Source organism: Thermobia domestica, chromosome 11 (genome assembly GCF_964235325.1).
Source record: "Thermobia domestica chromosome 11, izTheDome1.hap1.1, whole genome shotgun sequence".
Lineage (NCBI taxonomy): Eukaryota > Metazoa > Arthropoda > Insecta > Zygentoma > Lepismatidae > Thermobia > Thermobia domestica.
Genome location: NC_137464.1, coordinates 161,375,371 through 161,389,291, shown reverse-complemented (window position 1 = coordinate 161,389,291; position 13,921 = coordinate 161,375,371). Strand labels below are relative to the sequence as shown.

The 13,921-nt window shown below is 35.0% G+C and overlaps 1 protein-coding gene across 6 annotated transcripts in view; it reads right to left on the bottom strand.

Moving 5' to 3' along the window:
- Positions 1-13,921, bottom strand: part of LOC145664533 (uncharacterized) — a 100,574-nt gene that overhangs the window by 52,484 nt on the left and 34,169 nt on the right. For 4 of the 6 annotated variants that reach the window (XM_081731285.1, XM_081731282.1, XM_081731283.1 and 1 more), the window contains exon 3: positions 1,087-12,894. The exons of the other annotated variants lie outside the window; for them this stretch is intronic. In XM_081731285.1, coding sequence (XP_081587411.1) covers positions 11,469-12,894 — 1,426 coding nt within the window. In that variant the 3' untranslated portion in view covers positions 1,087-11,468. Of the gene's footprint in view, positions 1-1,086; positions 12,895-13,921 lie in introns of those variants that run through there. 6 annotated transcript variants of the gene reach the window in all.

Sequence of the window (13,921 nt, the reverse complement as noted above, 5' to 3'; positions counted from 1 at the left end):
TAGGCATGAGTAGCATAATAAATGAAGTGAAGATTTTGAAATCTGGATTTTATTTAAGGATTCAAATGCAAAAGAATGACATCGATTACTGTCAGTTGTTTCAACATTTCTCTTGTTGTACATAAAGTCTATCAATTCTGTAACCTCTCCCTATCTGTCTTCGATCCGATGGCTTGCCCTACTGTAACGTAGCTGCAGATGCGTAGCAGTGTGACAGAATCTCGAGGAATGAATAGTGACAACGTACCCGTTTAATGATAGATTGGCACGACAAATTTGGCGACCGTATTTCAAGGATAACGTAGACGACGTAGAACATCAGCGTAGCTACGTAGAGAATGAAGTGATAGAGGACAAGGGAGAAGCAGAAGATATAAAAGGAAAACAATTACTAGTGAATCATTGGGAATGGGGCCTATGTAAATGAGATAATGAAATTGCGAGAAGAAGTTAGTGGACAGAGTGAGAGCGAGTGTTACGCTTGTTGTATGGGCGTAACAGAATTTGACGAAACTAATAATGAAATATTGAACTCGGTGATGTGTGGATCATGTAATCGCTGGTATCATTTTCGCTGTGTTAATCTGCATGATTCACTTTATGATGAATGGAGTAATTCAGAAGTCGAGTGGTATTGTGACATCTGTACAGAAAATTTGAGTAGTACAGAAACGGCGAATCAAAAATTTAATAATGGGGAGACATACAGTAATGAACTGAGTGCTGGTCAGTTAATTACGAACCACGATGGATGTCCAAACTCCTCACGGACTGAGACAAGAAATTTTCAAGGAGACCAAATAACTCTTAAAAATGTGATGGAGCAGTTAATGTGCTTGGTGCATCAATCAAGTGCAACTCTTGGTGTTGTCAATATGTTGAAAGAAGAAAATAAAAATATGAGGGAGAAAATGGACACGGGTCAGTTAACAACGGAGCAACAGTTCAAAGAAATAAAGGACCAGATGAAAGCCATGAAGGATGACTGGAAAGCTGATTTAGGCCGAGAAGTTTCAAAAATTGAACCTGTGGCTGAACATGCGTATCTGAAAGTGAGCTTACAAGAACAAAAGATGAAGCAATTGACAGATACAATTTCCGAAGAGGTCCAGAAAACGGATGAACTGAAGAAAGAACTGGCGGACTACAAATTGGCTACGGAAGCCATTGTGGATAAAACAAACGAAATTGAGGTCGATTGCAAAAACAGATATGAAATTACGGATCGGAAGCTTGCACAGCTAAGGTAGAAATTGGAAGACTTGAAGATGAACAAACACGGGAATGTTTCGGATTTGGTAACTTACTAATATCAATTTTGTTTCAGGGAATGAAATATTATTCCAACGTAATATCTAGCGCAACTGCAACATCAACTATAACTAATGTTGTTCTGGTAATACTTATAGAGTTAGTAGTATGTATAGACCAAGTGAAATTTCTAAATCCTGTCAAATGCCTTACACATACGGTACTCGAGAATTGAATAGCAAAACGCGATATAGTATCTAGTTGTAACCCAACTGGGACCACTGTAGATAGTCCGTTTGAAATCGGGAATGATTTATCGACGTTGCGTCATGAATGTAGATTGCAAAAAGAATCGAATGATTCTAAAGTAGTTGAATCGTCTCTAAAATATAGGGACGTACGTGATTTCCCGCGATTTGGAGGACAGTCAATCCCAGGTGCTGCCCGACAATTTCTGGAAGAGTTCAATAGACTCTCGCGACTTTTTCATTTAACAGAGGAACATAAATTAATTTTAGTGGACCAGTGTCTTACTAGAGCGGCTAGTGCGTGGTACCGCACAATGATAAAAGAAGTTAAAACTTATACTGAATTTGAGAGCAAATTCAAAGCTTAATATATGTCCGAGAGAGAGATCAAAAACGACGCTTACTTTCGACAAGATACGATAAGACCAAGTATTCCTAGACAGTGGAATTTGCGTGGTCGTTAATAGAGCGATATCACGGAATAGCGAAAACCTATGATGAAAAATTGCTGGACATATTGTTAGCGTGTATTCCACCCGATGAATCTCGTCTAGTTAGAATTATGCCTTTGAAATCAGTAGATGAACTGATACTGGGATTGAATGAACTGAACTCTGTTCAGGTTAATCCTACTCAGCCAGGTAACAATATAAATTCAGGTAAACCGTATGTGAGGTTGGCTAAAGTAAACTGGAAACCTTGCACTAGTAAATCTTTCAAGCTAGATCGCCTGATTACGGAAACCAACCGTATTCACGAAGGGACAAAAATGGTGGCAACAACTATCAAAGACAAAATGGTTGGTATCCCGCCAACTATCGTAGGCGATACGGCACAGATCAGGGTTGTCAGACGACGGAATCTGATGTACAAATTTGTTCTACCGAGCAACCTGTAGTAATGTTCTCGTTGGAAAACGGACCGTGCACCCGACTATCGCAGGAAGAGAGTTGTGCGCAAATGCTATTCCCTGCTGAAGCAATGGAATACGACATAATTATAAAAGAACTAAATTACACAATTTCATTTATTATAGAGGAAGATTTATATCAAAAGGTTCTTCTAGGAAGAAGTCATTGTTGCTTTTGTTATCCGTCACCTAGTGTTTTGCAGTGTATCTACAATAAATTTAACCCGGTATAATTGATTCTGGCGCTGAGCTCAAAATACTCAGCGATAGAATATGGAACCAAATTAAATCAAAATTTCCGTCTGCCAAGCTCAGAAAATATTCTCACTTTAAAATCAGAATATTTGTTGGTAATGATGAGTTTCAGATAATGGGAATGCAAATGTTAATTATGTATAGCAAACCATTGTTTGAAGTAACTATGTTTGTCATTCAATGAATGAAACCAGATTTACTTCGAAGTCCGTTTTTGAAAAATGTAATGGTATTGTAGATAGTGGTAACCACAAACTTCAATTAACCGATAAGGACGGAAATGTAGTAATCTTAAAATTAACACAACCTACTCCTATTCATTTATCCATCAATGAGGATGACAAACTATGCATACCAATTTTATTAGTACCGGAAGTGATTAGGGTTAAGCGTCAGTGAACTATTGTGTCTGAACCGAATGTTCCAGAGGAAATACGAAAGGTTGTCTGCGAAAGATATTTCGTCAGAAAACAAATCACGATTGTTTCAACTCCTTCGTAAATATCAGCACCTATTTACAGAATATCCTAGGGGTATTAAAAAAGATTTTAATAAAATAGAACTTACAGATGATGAACCGGTATTTGGAAATTTATACGGAGTGCCACAAGCGTTGAGAAAGGAGATCGAAAGAGAATTAGAGAAGTGGGTGCAACATGGAATCGCTAGAGATATGCCTTCGCCTTACAGAATCCCAATGCACTGTCCGAAAATCCAACGAAGGACTTTATCCAGTGTTAGATTTGAGAGGTTTTAATATTAAGTTTATCTCACCGTATGTGCAAGTAGAGCCAATTACTGAATTGTTGGTGCGTTTATCTGGTTCCGTCTTCTCATCGTTTGACTGTCTCTGGATATAATGGAATACGTCTCCATCCCTCGTCATATCGATATACAACCTTTGTATATCTTGGCAGACAATACTGAATGCTCATTCTTCCAATGGGTTTTCGATCTGCTCCCGCCATTTTTCAGGAAACATTTCTTTAAGATGAACACTAGATCTTACGTCGTTGTTTATCTTGACGTTTTATGTCTCTCAACGTCTTGGGAAGAACATTTTTGTCGTTTAGAGTCTGTTTTCCAAATATTTGAAGCAAATTTCTCACTCAATTTCAAAAATGTAAATTTTTACTACAACAGGTTACATTCCTAGGACATGTAGTTAACGGTTCTGAAATTAAGATAAATCGGAAGTCAGAGCCTATAAGATGCATTCCAATCCCTAAAACTACGAAGCAACTTAGATTTTTTCTCGTGTTCGTTGAGTGCCGTCACAGGCATATAATGAATTCTCTAAATTAGCATCTCCCTTATTTGAGCTATTAAAGAAACACCGCCTGTTTATTCTTGATGAGAGTGCCATTAAATCTTTTAACGCTTCAAGAAACTTGGCCAGCAATCCTCCTGCTTTAAGTCAGCTTGATTTTGATAAAGAATTTCACATGTATAGCGACGGTTTGGCTGTATGTATCTGAAAATTTGGCAGGTTTCTTAAAGCAATTTCAGGATGATTCTGATGATTTGATAGTTATTGCGTATGCCAGCAGACGTTTGAAGCTTCGTGAATTATCCATGTCAATATTTCAAATTCAATTGGCTTTATCCTATATCTCTGTGACTATTTCTCTCCTTACATTTTAGGTAGAAAAACTATTGTCCACTGCCATAACAGCGCGGCTACTCATGCTTTTACCTTAAAAAATTTAGATCCAAGAACCACAAAACTGATACTTAAGCTACAGCGCTATGATCTATATTCTAACATATATCTGGTAAAGAAAATTTTGTCGCTGATAAGTCTCTATCCTCCGGAGTTAGATGAAAAAATCAAGCAAGTCTATATTAATTTTATTCCTAATCAAGATACGATAGTGTACTCTAATTTTATTTTCACTGAAGATCCAGATCTTTTTATTCCTGAAATACTAAAGAAGGAACAGCGGTTGGACAGCTATTGACAGAAGTTAATAAATTTGATGAATTCGGGACATCGTTCAGATGAAGTAACTATAGTGGAATTTTAATATTTGTCAAAGACAAATCTAATAACCGATAGCTATTGGTAATTCCTAGATCTCTCGTGCCTGAAATTGTAGAAAAGATCCATCAAAAGGGGCATTTTGGTGTCAGAAAGTGCATGGCATTCACTCGATGTTTGTTTTATTGGCGTGGAAAAAAGAAAGATTTCATCCAATGCATCCAGGAATGTCTGGAATGAGCACGCACAAAATTTAGAAGTCAAGCTGTCAGTGGAGAGTGCTATCACATCGAAGCTAGTTACCCGCACGAGAAGTTAAATTTAGATCCTGTGGGAAAGCTTCCGAAGAGTAAAGGATATCGATATATAGTATCAGTAATAGAAGTTTTTAATAGGTTCGTTAGTTTTCATCCTCGTCGAACGGCACACACATAAGAAATTATAAGAGTGCTTCAGCGTCTTTATTTCTACAATTTTCCACTGCCAAGCCACATTATCACAGACCTAGGCCCGCAATTTTTATCTAAGGTATGGAGAAAGTTTTCCGAACATAATCGAACCTCTCATCATATGAGTTAACCATATACTCCCCAAGCTAACGGAATGATTGCGCGACAACATCGAGAGCTTAATAGGATCCAAAGACTAAAATGCAATCAAGATCATACCCAATGGAGCGAATCCATAAAAGAAATACAGGATTTCTTAAATAATTCTATTAGCACTGCCACGGGTAAATATCCTGCAGAATTGTTTATATTTTTCTCTGCGACAAATAGTTTCAAATGCCGTTATCCTTGGCCACATAAGCGATTATCCATAGAATTTAATGCCAATTTTGTTCTTTTTTTAACTATTATTTATATAATAAGTGTACTCAATTATCATGAAATTATAAGATTTTCTAAAATATTTTGTTTCGGTATAATTACCGTTGTCTATTTTGATTATTTAGTGCATATAACATTGGAAAATGATAATTAATTGAACTGAGATCATTATTTGTTTAAAATATCTTGGAACTAAGTTTATTTCGTATCATTAGTTGACATATCTAGTAAATTATCAGCTTCAGATAAGTTCCTTAGGCTCATTCCCTTAGATGTATATTCCTTTAGCAAGTCATGTTCAACTGACAGTTAGAATACTAGATTAAAGTTATGGATACTCAAAATGATAAATTGTGTGCAACAGTAAACTGGAAAGTTTATATTATGGGCATGAGTAGCATAATAAATGAAGTGAAGATTTTGAAATCTGGGTTTTATTTAAGGATTCAAATGCAAAAGAATGACATCGATTACTGTCACTTGTTTCAACATCTCTCTTGTTGTACATAAAGTCTATCACTTCTGTAACCTCTCCCTATCTGCCTTCGATCCGATGGCTTGCCCTACTATAACGTAGCTGCAGATGCGTACCAGTGTCAGGATATCGTGGAACGAATAGTGTGAACGTACCCTTTTAATGATAGATTGACACATGACAAAATGATGAGATTGACAATTTAAACTGCATAGTATTGCAAAGCTGGCGTTGTAAATATTTACTCCATTACGCAAACTGTGTTTTATATGCAACCATTATTATACACTTCATTTACATAAACTTGTCCTTATAGCAACTATATCAACTTCCTAATTAAATTCAATTTATAGATAATTTTGTCTTACATAGCTGATACTCATGCTATAAACTATAAAATAATTTAACTTTCGATATAAATAAATAAGAAATATATGATGTTACAGATTCTGGAATTGCAATTTAATTCAATTTTAAGCAATATACGTTTTCTATGATTCTTTAAATCGCTTTATAAAAATCCAGATTATGATTTACACTGTTTTATTTTAAAATACAAGCGTATATACAATATTTTACCTCTCTCTCGCACTCTCACTCTTTCTCTCTAGATATACACCTATGTGTTGCAATCGGTACCAAGAAAATGAATAATTTTTACTTTCGACGTATGGTTTAAGGTTGGTATTCAGATCACAAATTTGTTTTAATTATAATGGATGTGATATTAACGTTAATAAGGATTGCTAACATTCCTCATTTTAGTCTCTTCGTATATAATATAAATGATTAACACAGTGAATAAATGTGACTGAGCTTTGAAAAGTGAATGTTCATCTGGTCTTGGTTTTTCTAGCACTTCAAAGTAGACATTTATATTTTAAAAACGATTTTACTATATTGGTAAAAAAAAAGAAAGGAAGAAGCTTTCCGCACTTAGGCTAAAACTGCCACCCTTCGATTTCAGTTTTACGAGATTTCTAAACTTGTTTGGCTACGGAGGCATGCTACGCATTAACGCGTTGTAATATTACAAATAGACTCGCTCCAAGCTCAGGTTTACATTTGGAGTTCTAAATAGATATTTTGTTTTTCAGTTTAAACTGATGTTGATTGATTTCTCACATTGGAACTTCGCGTGAAGTGTGAATTGTATGTTCATCTCAAATATACATTATTTTCTGTTTCTTCAATTTTACGTATCTGTGATTGCTCCGAATACCTGTGCGGTGTATGGAGTAAATTTCCCTGTAATTTCCCTCGGGATATTCTTCACGTAATTATTTGACAGACTAAGGTTTCATAAGAACATTTTTTGCTTGTAATTTTCTTATTTTGCTTTATTTTTTCTCAAAAATCATTAATAATTATTCATTGCTACACTGCTTTGTTAAGAAAAGCATAAAGAAGCGATAATATAGTAAGAAAACTTAGTTATTAATGAAAATGTGGAAGCTACAGTATATGCGAACTTTTTAGTGCGCATGACGATACATCTCTATTATGAGGCATAATTTTCAGATCTGTAAAAATATCTTAAACTATTAACCGAATGTAATGATTCCAGCTGGTCTAGTGGCTACACAGTATCTTTGATCCACATAGTCCCGTGTCTGAGTCCGACGGGAGAACATGAAATTTCCACAGTATCGAAATACATAAGTTCGGATATCACTTTAAACAATAAGTCCATGATTGGTAAAGCCTTGGTACTGAAAAGACACTAATTTCAATAAAATCAAACAAAAAAGCAAAATTTACAAATAAATCAATGAAATTAAATCCGAACATATTGAACGACTTTTAACTAGTGGGAAATACCTCATTATCTTTTACGTTCTTTGAATTCTGAGTAGAGAACGAACTTCTATTTACTTTATTTCTAAACATTATTGCTATTGTTTATTAATTTTCATATATTAATTAAAGTAATATTCTCAGGAATTTAATTCCAGGGTGCCGCTGTGGCTCCGCGGCAGAGCACTCACCTCTCGTGCATAGGGTCCTTGGTCCGATCCCAGCTCGCGCCAACTGAGCTTTGTGGTGGACAAACATCATATTCATGGGTTTCCTTGGGGTTCTTCCGTTTCCTCCCACTTTGTTCATTCCGCCATTTCATTCATTTCTCAATTTCCTTTAGCCTATCCGGCATAAAAGGAGGAAGTAAACGTAAAATGAACTTCATTTCATTTTACACTATGAATTTCATAAATAATGACAGTTGTATATTACAACTTTATGAAGCAAGTCACACTTGTTTACAAAGGATTAAATATTGAATCAACATACTTTATACGTTTCATTATTATTATTATTATTGAGTTTCTGTACCAGATATTTCCACGGTTCCTGCAATCCAAGAATATTTGATCGACTTTATCCTACAAATGCTATTTTATTTCACCATTTAATTATTAAATATTCCGTATCCAAACAAAGTGATCTGCCTATCTCATCTAATTTAATAAACAACGTACTTCGGATCTTTTTATCGAACATGAACTGGATCCTGTAAGGCCTACTATACACGATAGGATATATCCTAGGAAATCTCTTACGATTTGTCCTGGAGTCAAAATCTCAACGTGTATGGCATAAGATCGCATGTCATTTACTGTGTTCTGAACAATCCTATGAGATTTCTCTTATTTAGAGCATGCTCTATTTCGGAAAGAAAGTTCGTAAGATTTCTCTTTAAGTGACATCATGTGAGAGAAAGTGAAAACAACCGATGAAATATCTTCTGATCGTGCAGGTTTACTTTAGGTGTACCACTCGAAATAACAATTGAAAAATTATAATTTGACAGTTTCCTAAATAATTTTCGTTGACCCACATGAAAATATCTCACATAGCATAGATAAAATTCAAGGGGACCATCAAAAGCAATTGTTAAGCTGCAATTTTCTTTTATGATTTGCGTACAAATACGGGGTTCGGATGTATAGTGTAGACTATAGTGCAAGAAACTCAAACCAAGTTGTGCTAGGCGGCCTCTGAAAAGCATGAACGCTACCTAACAAGTCAGGCAGGGAGCAGCGGGGGCTCGAGCGTCTACCAGGTGTGCGGATGAAAGAAGCAGGCGCGACAGCGAAGATAGTGAAAACGAGTGGATTTTGGAGTTGATACGAGTTTAAATAGCACTTTTCATGGTATCTTGGTAGTAGTGCTCCACTTGTAAACATAAATTATAGCTTCTGTAAACTATGCAGAAATACACAGTTGGTAGAAAATAGTATCACCGTCCATCTTTTGTATGCACTCACTTAGGTAAATGTTTCGCAGAAGGGGTCCAAAAGTAGGCAAAAGATACAAAAATTTACAGAAGAAATAGAAGATGTAAGTACTTAGACCTAACACAACCTAACCAAATCTAACCTAATGAAATTAACTAATTCAAACTAACCTAATATTAATAGAAGCAAAATTAGCTGGACTATTTCTGCTAAACATTGTCCCTCACGTATTTTATCCGTCGTTAAAACATTTATAATGATTATACACTAGTAGTAGTATAATGATTATACAGTTGTAAACATAAAATACAGGTATATTACTTTGTTATTAATTCTGTTGCTTGCAGAAATTTCTTTCTTATAAATATCTCTTTTCATACAAACTATTGAATTTTACTTGTAAATCTTCTAAAATGTGGTGCACCAGAAGTATACCAGTAATTTTCTGTATTTTCTTTCTTTCTTTCTTTTTTTTTTTTTTTTAGATGTATTCAATTTAACAACATTGAGCTTGGTGTTAATATTAGTGAGGTGTGCAGTGTAGTTAGCATAGTAATTCTATTAATAAAAATTATAAAATTGAAGAACTATTTCACAATGTTGATAAACGTCTTCGATTAAAGAGGAAAACTCTTCACGTGTGTGGCACATAACAGTAGGATCTCCTACGAGACGGGTCGTAAGATTTTTCCGAAGATAAAGCCTAAGATATTTCCTAGGATTGATCTCGTAATGTATAGCCAGCCTAACAGGTATTTTGCAAAAGAAAACAAACACATTTTAAGACCAAGTGGCCTAACTGCTCTGCAGTTTTGCTCCATAATTTCATCTGAAACAAATCAATAGCTTAATCCCGTTTTCCAATTATATGTGTATCTAACAACATGGAAATACACCAAATATCTATTAGCAGTAATTCATATATTCCAGTATGTCTATTTGGGCGCATGATTATTGATTATTTTGTAGGCACATGAACTGTTTTATGTTTTGGAGTTCTGGCTACTGGCCGACTAACACTTCTGCTTTTGGTAAAGAATTTTCTTACTGCTTTAATCGTCGTTCTGAACATTTGTGTGGGTATTTTCAGCATTTTTATGGATGATATGGCTTCTTCGATTTTCTGGAGTTCCCATCATTTTAAGCTGTACGTCTCTGGTATTGGGCCTTTGTTTTTGTTTGTGCTTTAAACGTCACGTTGGCAATTTCCTCGTTGGATGGTTGCTTAGTGCCTTGTCGTTATATTCTCATTGTTAGTTTCTCTCGTATATGCATTAAGAAGTATATCTTGAAACAAGACTTCTGCATGAGTGAAGAATAATAATCGTATAATACGTTTTCTAACTACGTTACAAAGAGAATATAGTGTCATTTTCAAATTAACTAGACAGTACTTTTCCTGAAATGAATATGCAATAGTTCATAAAAACATCAATATTATCCTGATTTATATGACACCTCTAAGCCTCAAATCTAAATTTGACAGTCAGTACTGGCATATTCAGACCATATAGTGAATATACAAGATATTCTGACAAAATGAGCTTCATTCTAAAGGCTTCGGTGATCTTCTGAAACTGGGGCTTACTTTGATAATACATCAAAAGCCATTATCTATTAAAGAAACTGAAAGTTACTACGTTCGTATTGTAAAAAGCTACCATTCTCACTGTCTTACGCACTTTCAAAACCACAATTTTAGAATAATTTACTGTGTCGATATCCATATGAAGGTTTGGATGAGTCTCATTTAATGGTTAACTAAGGCTGAATATAGAAACAAAATGGAATCTTGAAGTCTTATGTCTTATAGTTATAACGACTACGCTGAGAACGATGATGACAAGAAATGAATAATAGTGGTGGAATGAGGAAAGTGGGAGAAACCCAAAAATATCCACACAATATTTGCAAATCACTTCCAAAATAACAAAACTCACTTTTCACGAGCTGGGATCGAACCAAAGACCCCATATACCGGAGATAAACGCTCTACCACTAAACCGCGGCCCTCAATATAGAAAGAAAAGCTAAATCTGAACTCAAACTTATGGAATTAATCGCAGCTTGTATCCGATTTACAGATCGTATACAGACCTACTTCTACAGACTTCAACAGTTCATATTTTTACGCTTGTTTTCCGTAAGATAATGTGTTGTTCTCTTGCCCAATTTGGCCATGGAAACAGGTGTCGTACCACAACGATTCTCTTCAAAGTTGTATTTTACTTCTTTATTAAAGAATCCTTCCTACCAATTTTCAAAATATTATACTTCTCATTTCATAACACCAAAACGTATTTTTCTATACCTGCATGCGCAAACGAATGGACTTTCAAATCGCGCTTTTGACCATACGATTTACCGCAATACTTACAGGAATACGGTTTTGCACCTGAATGTCTTCGCAAATGTAGTCGTAAATTTCTGCTAAGCATAAACGATTTTCCACAATGTTGACATAAATACGGTCTCTGATGTGGTTTCTCTTTCATATGCACTACGGAATGCAATTTCAAACAGGACTTTTGACTAAAAAACTTCCCACAAACCTGACAGGAATAAGGTTTCTCACCTGTATGCGTTAATAAGTGCTGCTTTAAGCTATAGTTTCTAGTGAATGATTTCCTACATCTTTGACAAGGAAAAGGCCTTTCGTTTGTATGCAATAATGAATGCTCTTTCAAATTAGCCTTTCGAATGAAAGATTTTCCACAAATCTTACATGAATGAGGTTTCTCTCCGGTATGCGTTAATAAATGAAGTTTTAAATTAGCGTTTGTAGTAAACGACTTTTCGCAATTCATACATGAATATCGCTTTTCTCCCTTATGCGTTACGCAATGCCTTTTTAAGTAGGGCTTTTTTGAAAATGATCTTCCGCAAGTCTCACATTTATACATTTTCTCAGATTTGTGTATAACTGAGTGTTGAGTCGTACATTTTTCATTAAAAGATTTTGCACAATGTTCATATGAATATTTCTTGTCCATATGCATTAGTTTTTGCGTTACTAAATCAGCCTTTTGATTAAATGATATTCCACAACTTTCACATGAACATGATTTTCCAGTTATATGTTTTTCTAATTCCCCATTTAAAGTAAAGTTTTGCGTGGACGATTCCCCATCATCATTAATTGAATGAGGTTCTTCACGTACATGAACTAGTGTATGGGCTTTATAATGGGATTTTCGAGTAAATGACTTTCCACAACACTGGCAAGAATACGGTTTCACACCTGTATGTGTTAGTAAGTGAAGCTTTAAATTAGAGTTCTGAGTGAAAGACTTTCCGCAATCCTTACATGAAAATCTTTTCTCTCCTTTGTGTGTATGGTAATGTCGTTTCAAGTAAGAAATTCTGGAAAATGATTTTCCACACTTATCACACAGATGCACTTCCTCTTTTTCATGTGTTAATAAATGAACTCTTAAGTTAGGCTTTTTATTGAACGATTTATTACACTTCGCACATGAAAATGGTTTTTTAGATACATCTGTTAATAGATGACTCTTCGAACTAGTATTTTCGTCAAATATTTTGAATTGTTCCCGACGAAATTCTGGTGTATCATTTTCTTGTAGTGGTAACTTCTCTCTCATATCTCTATTATTAGTCAAGGCTTCGCTACGGTACTCCCAACTGTGTTGTATCACATTGCTATTATTTAACTTGGAAGGATTGATACATATTTCATCATAGTTACTGCAAGAAGAAATACCTGGCCTAAAAATTTGTAACTTCCTTCAGTATATGGTTACAGGACATATATTTGTGCATTAATTATTGAAATATTCGTCTAATTACCATAAGTTTTTTTATACATTTAGTTCTGCAAATAAATTCTAATCCCATTCTTCTGAGTACAGTGACATTGAAATAAATTTTCATCCCTATTTTTCCTGAAACTATCAGTAAGCAGTACATACGCTGGAACGAATGTTGTTCTCAGTTTTCACAATGTTAGTATCTTAATAAAATAGTACAAAATAATAAGAGTTCCCGAGGTGGGGCATTTCCAGCGATTGATCCAAGCCACTTCAACAAAGAAAACGATCGGTACCGAAATTGGTTACTATTCTTCTCAAATAGTAAAATCTAGCAAAACAAAATACGAAACGCTAAGAATCTGTAACAAGCATTGTAATGTATATTTTCACATTAGGTTTCCGACAGTTCAAATAATCTATATATATAAAAGAGAACGTACAAATCCTTTGTCCGCTCATCACGCTAATACGGCTGAACCAATTTCTTTTATTTTTGGGGGGTTATTAGGATTTGGACCCTAGATGGTTTTTATCATATCACTTTAATTTTCAATTACCAGTGTCTTGAGATAATTGACCATTCAGGTGTCCATTACGTACAAATCCTTTGTTAGTTCATCATAGGTATAAAAATAAACGTATGTATATGCAACCCGCATGACCGTGTCACTCGGCGGGTTAACATAAATGACAGGCGTTATAATGGTTTTTATCATATCACTTGAAAGCGAAAAAGTAAAAATTATCTAAGTAACAAAGTTTATTGCGTTCGGGGGTGACCGCAGCGAAGCGGGGCGGGTTAACATAAATGACAGGCGATATAATGTTAACATTTACTGCAATCTTCTATGGTTTTTATCATATCACTTGAAAGCGAAAAAGTAAAAATTATCTAAGTAACAAAGTTTATTGCGTTCCGGGGTGACCGCAGCGAAGCGGGGTGAACGCTGCTAGTACATTAT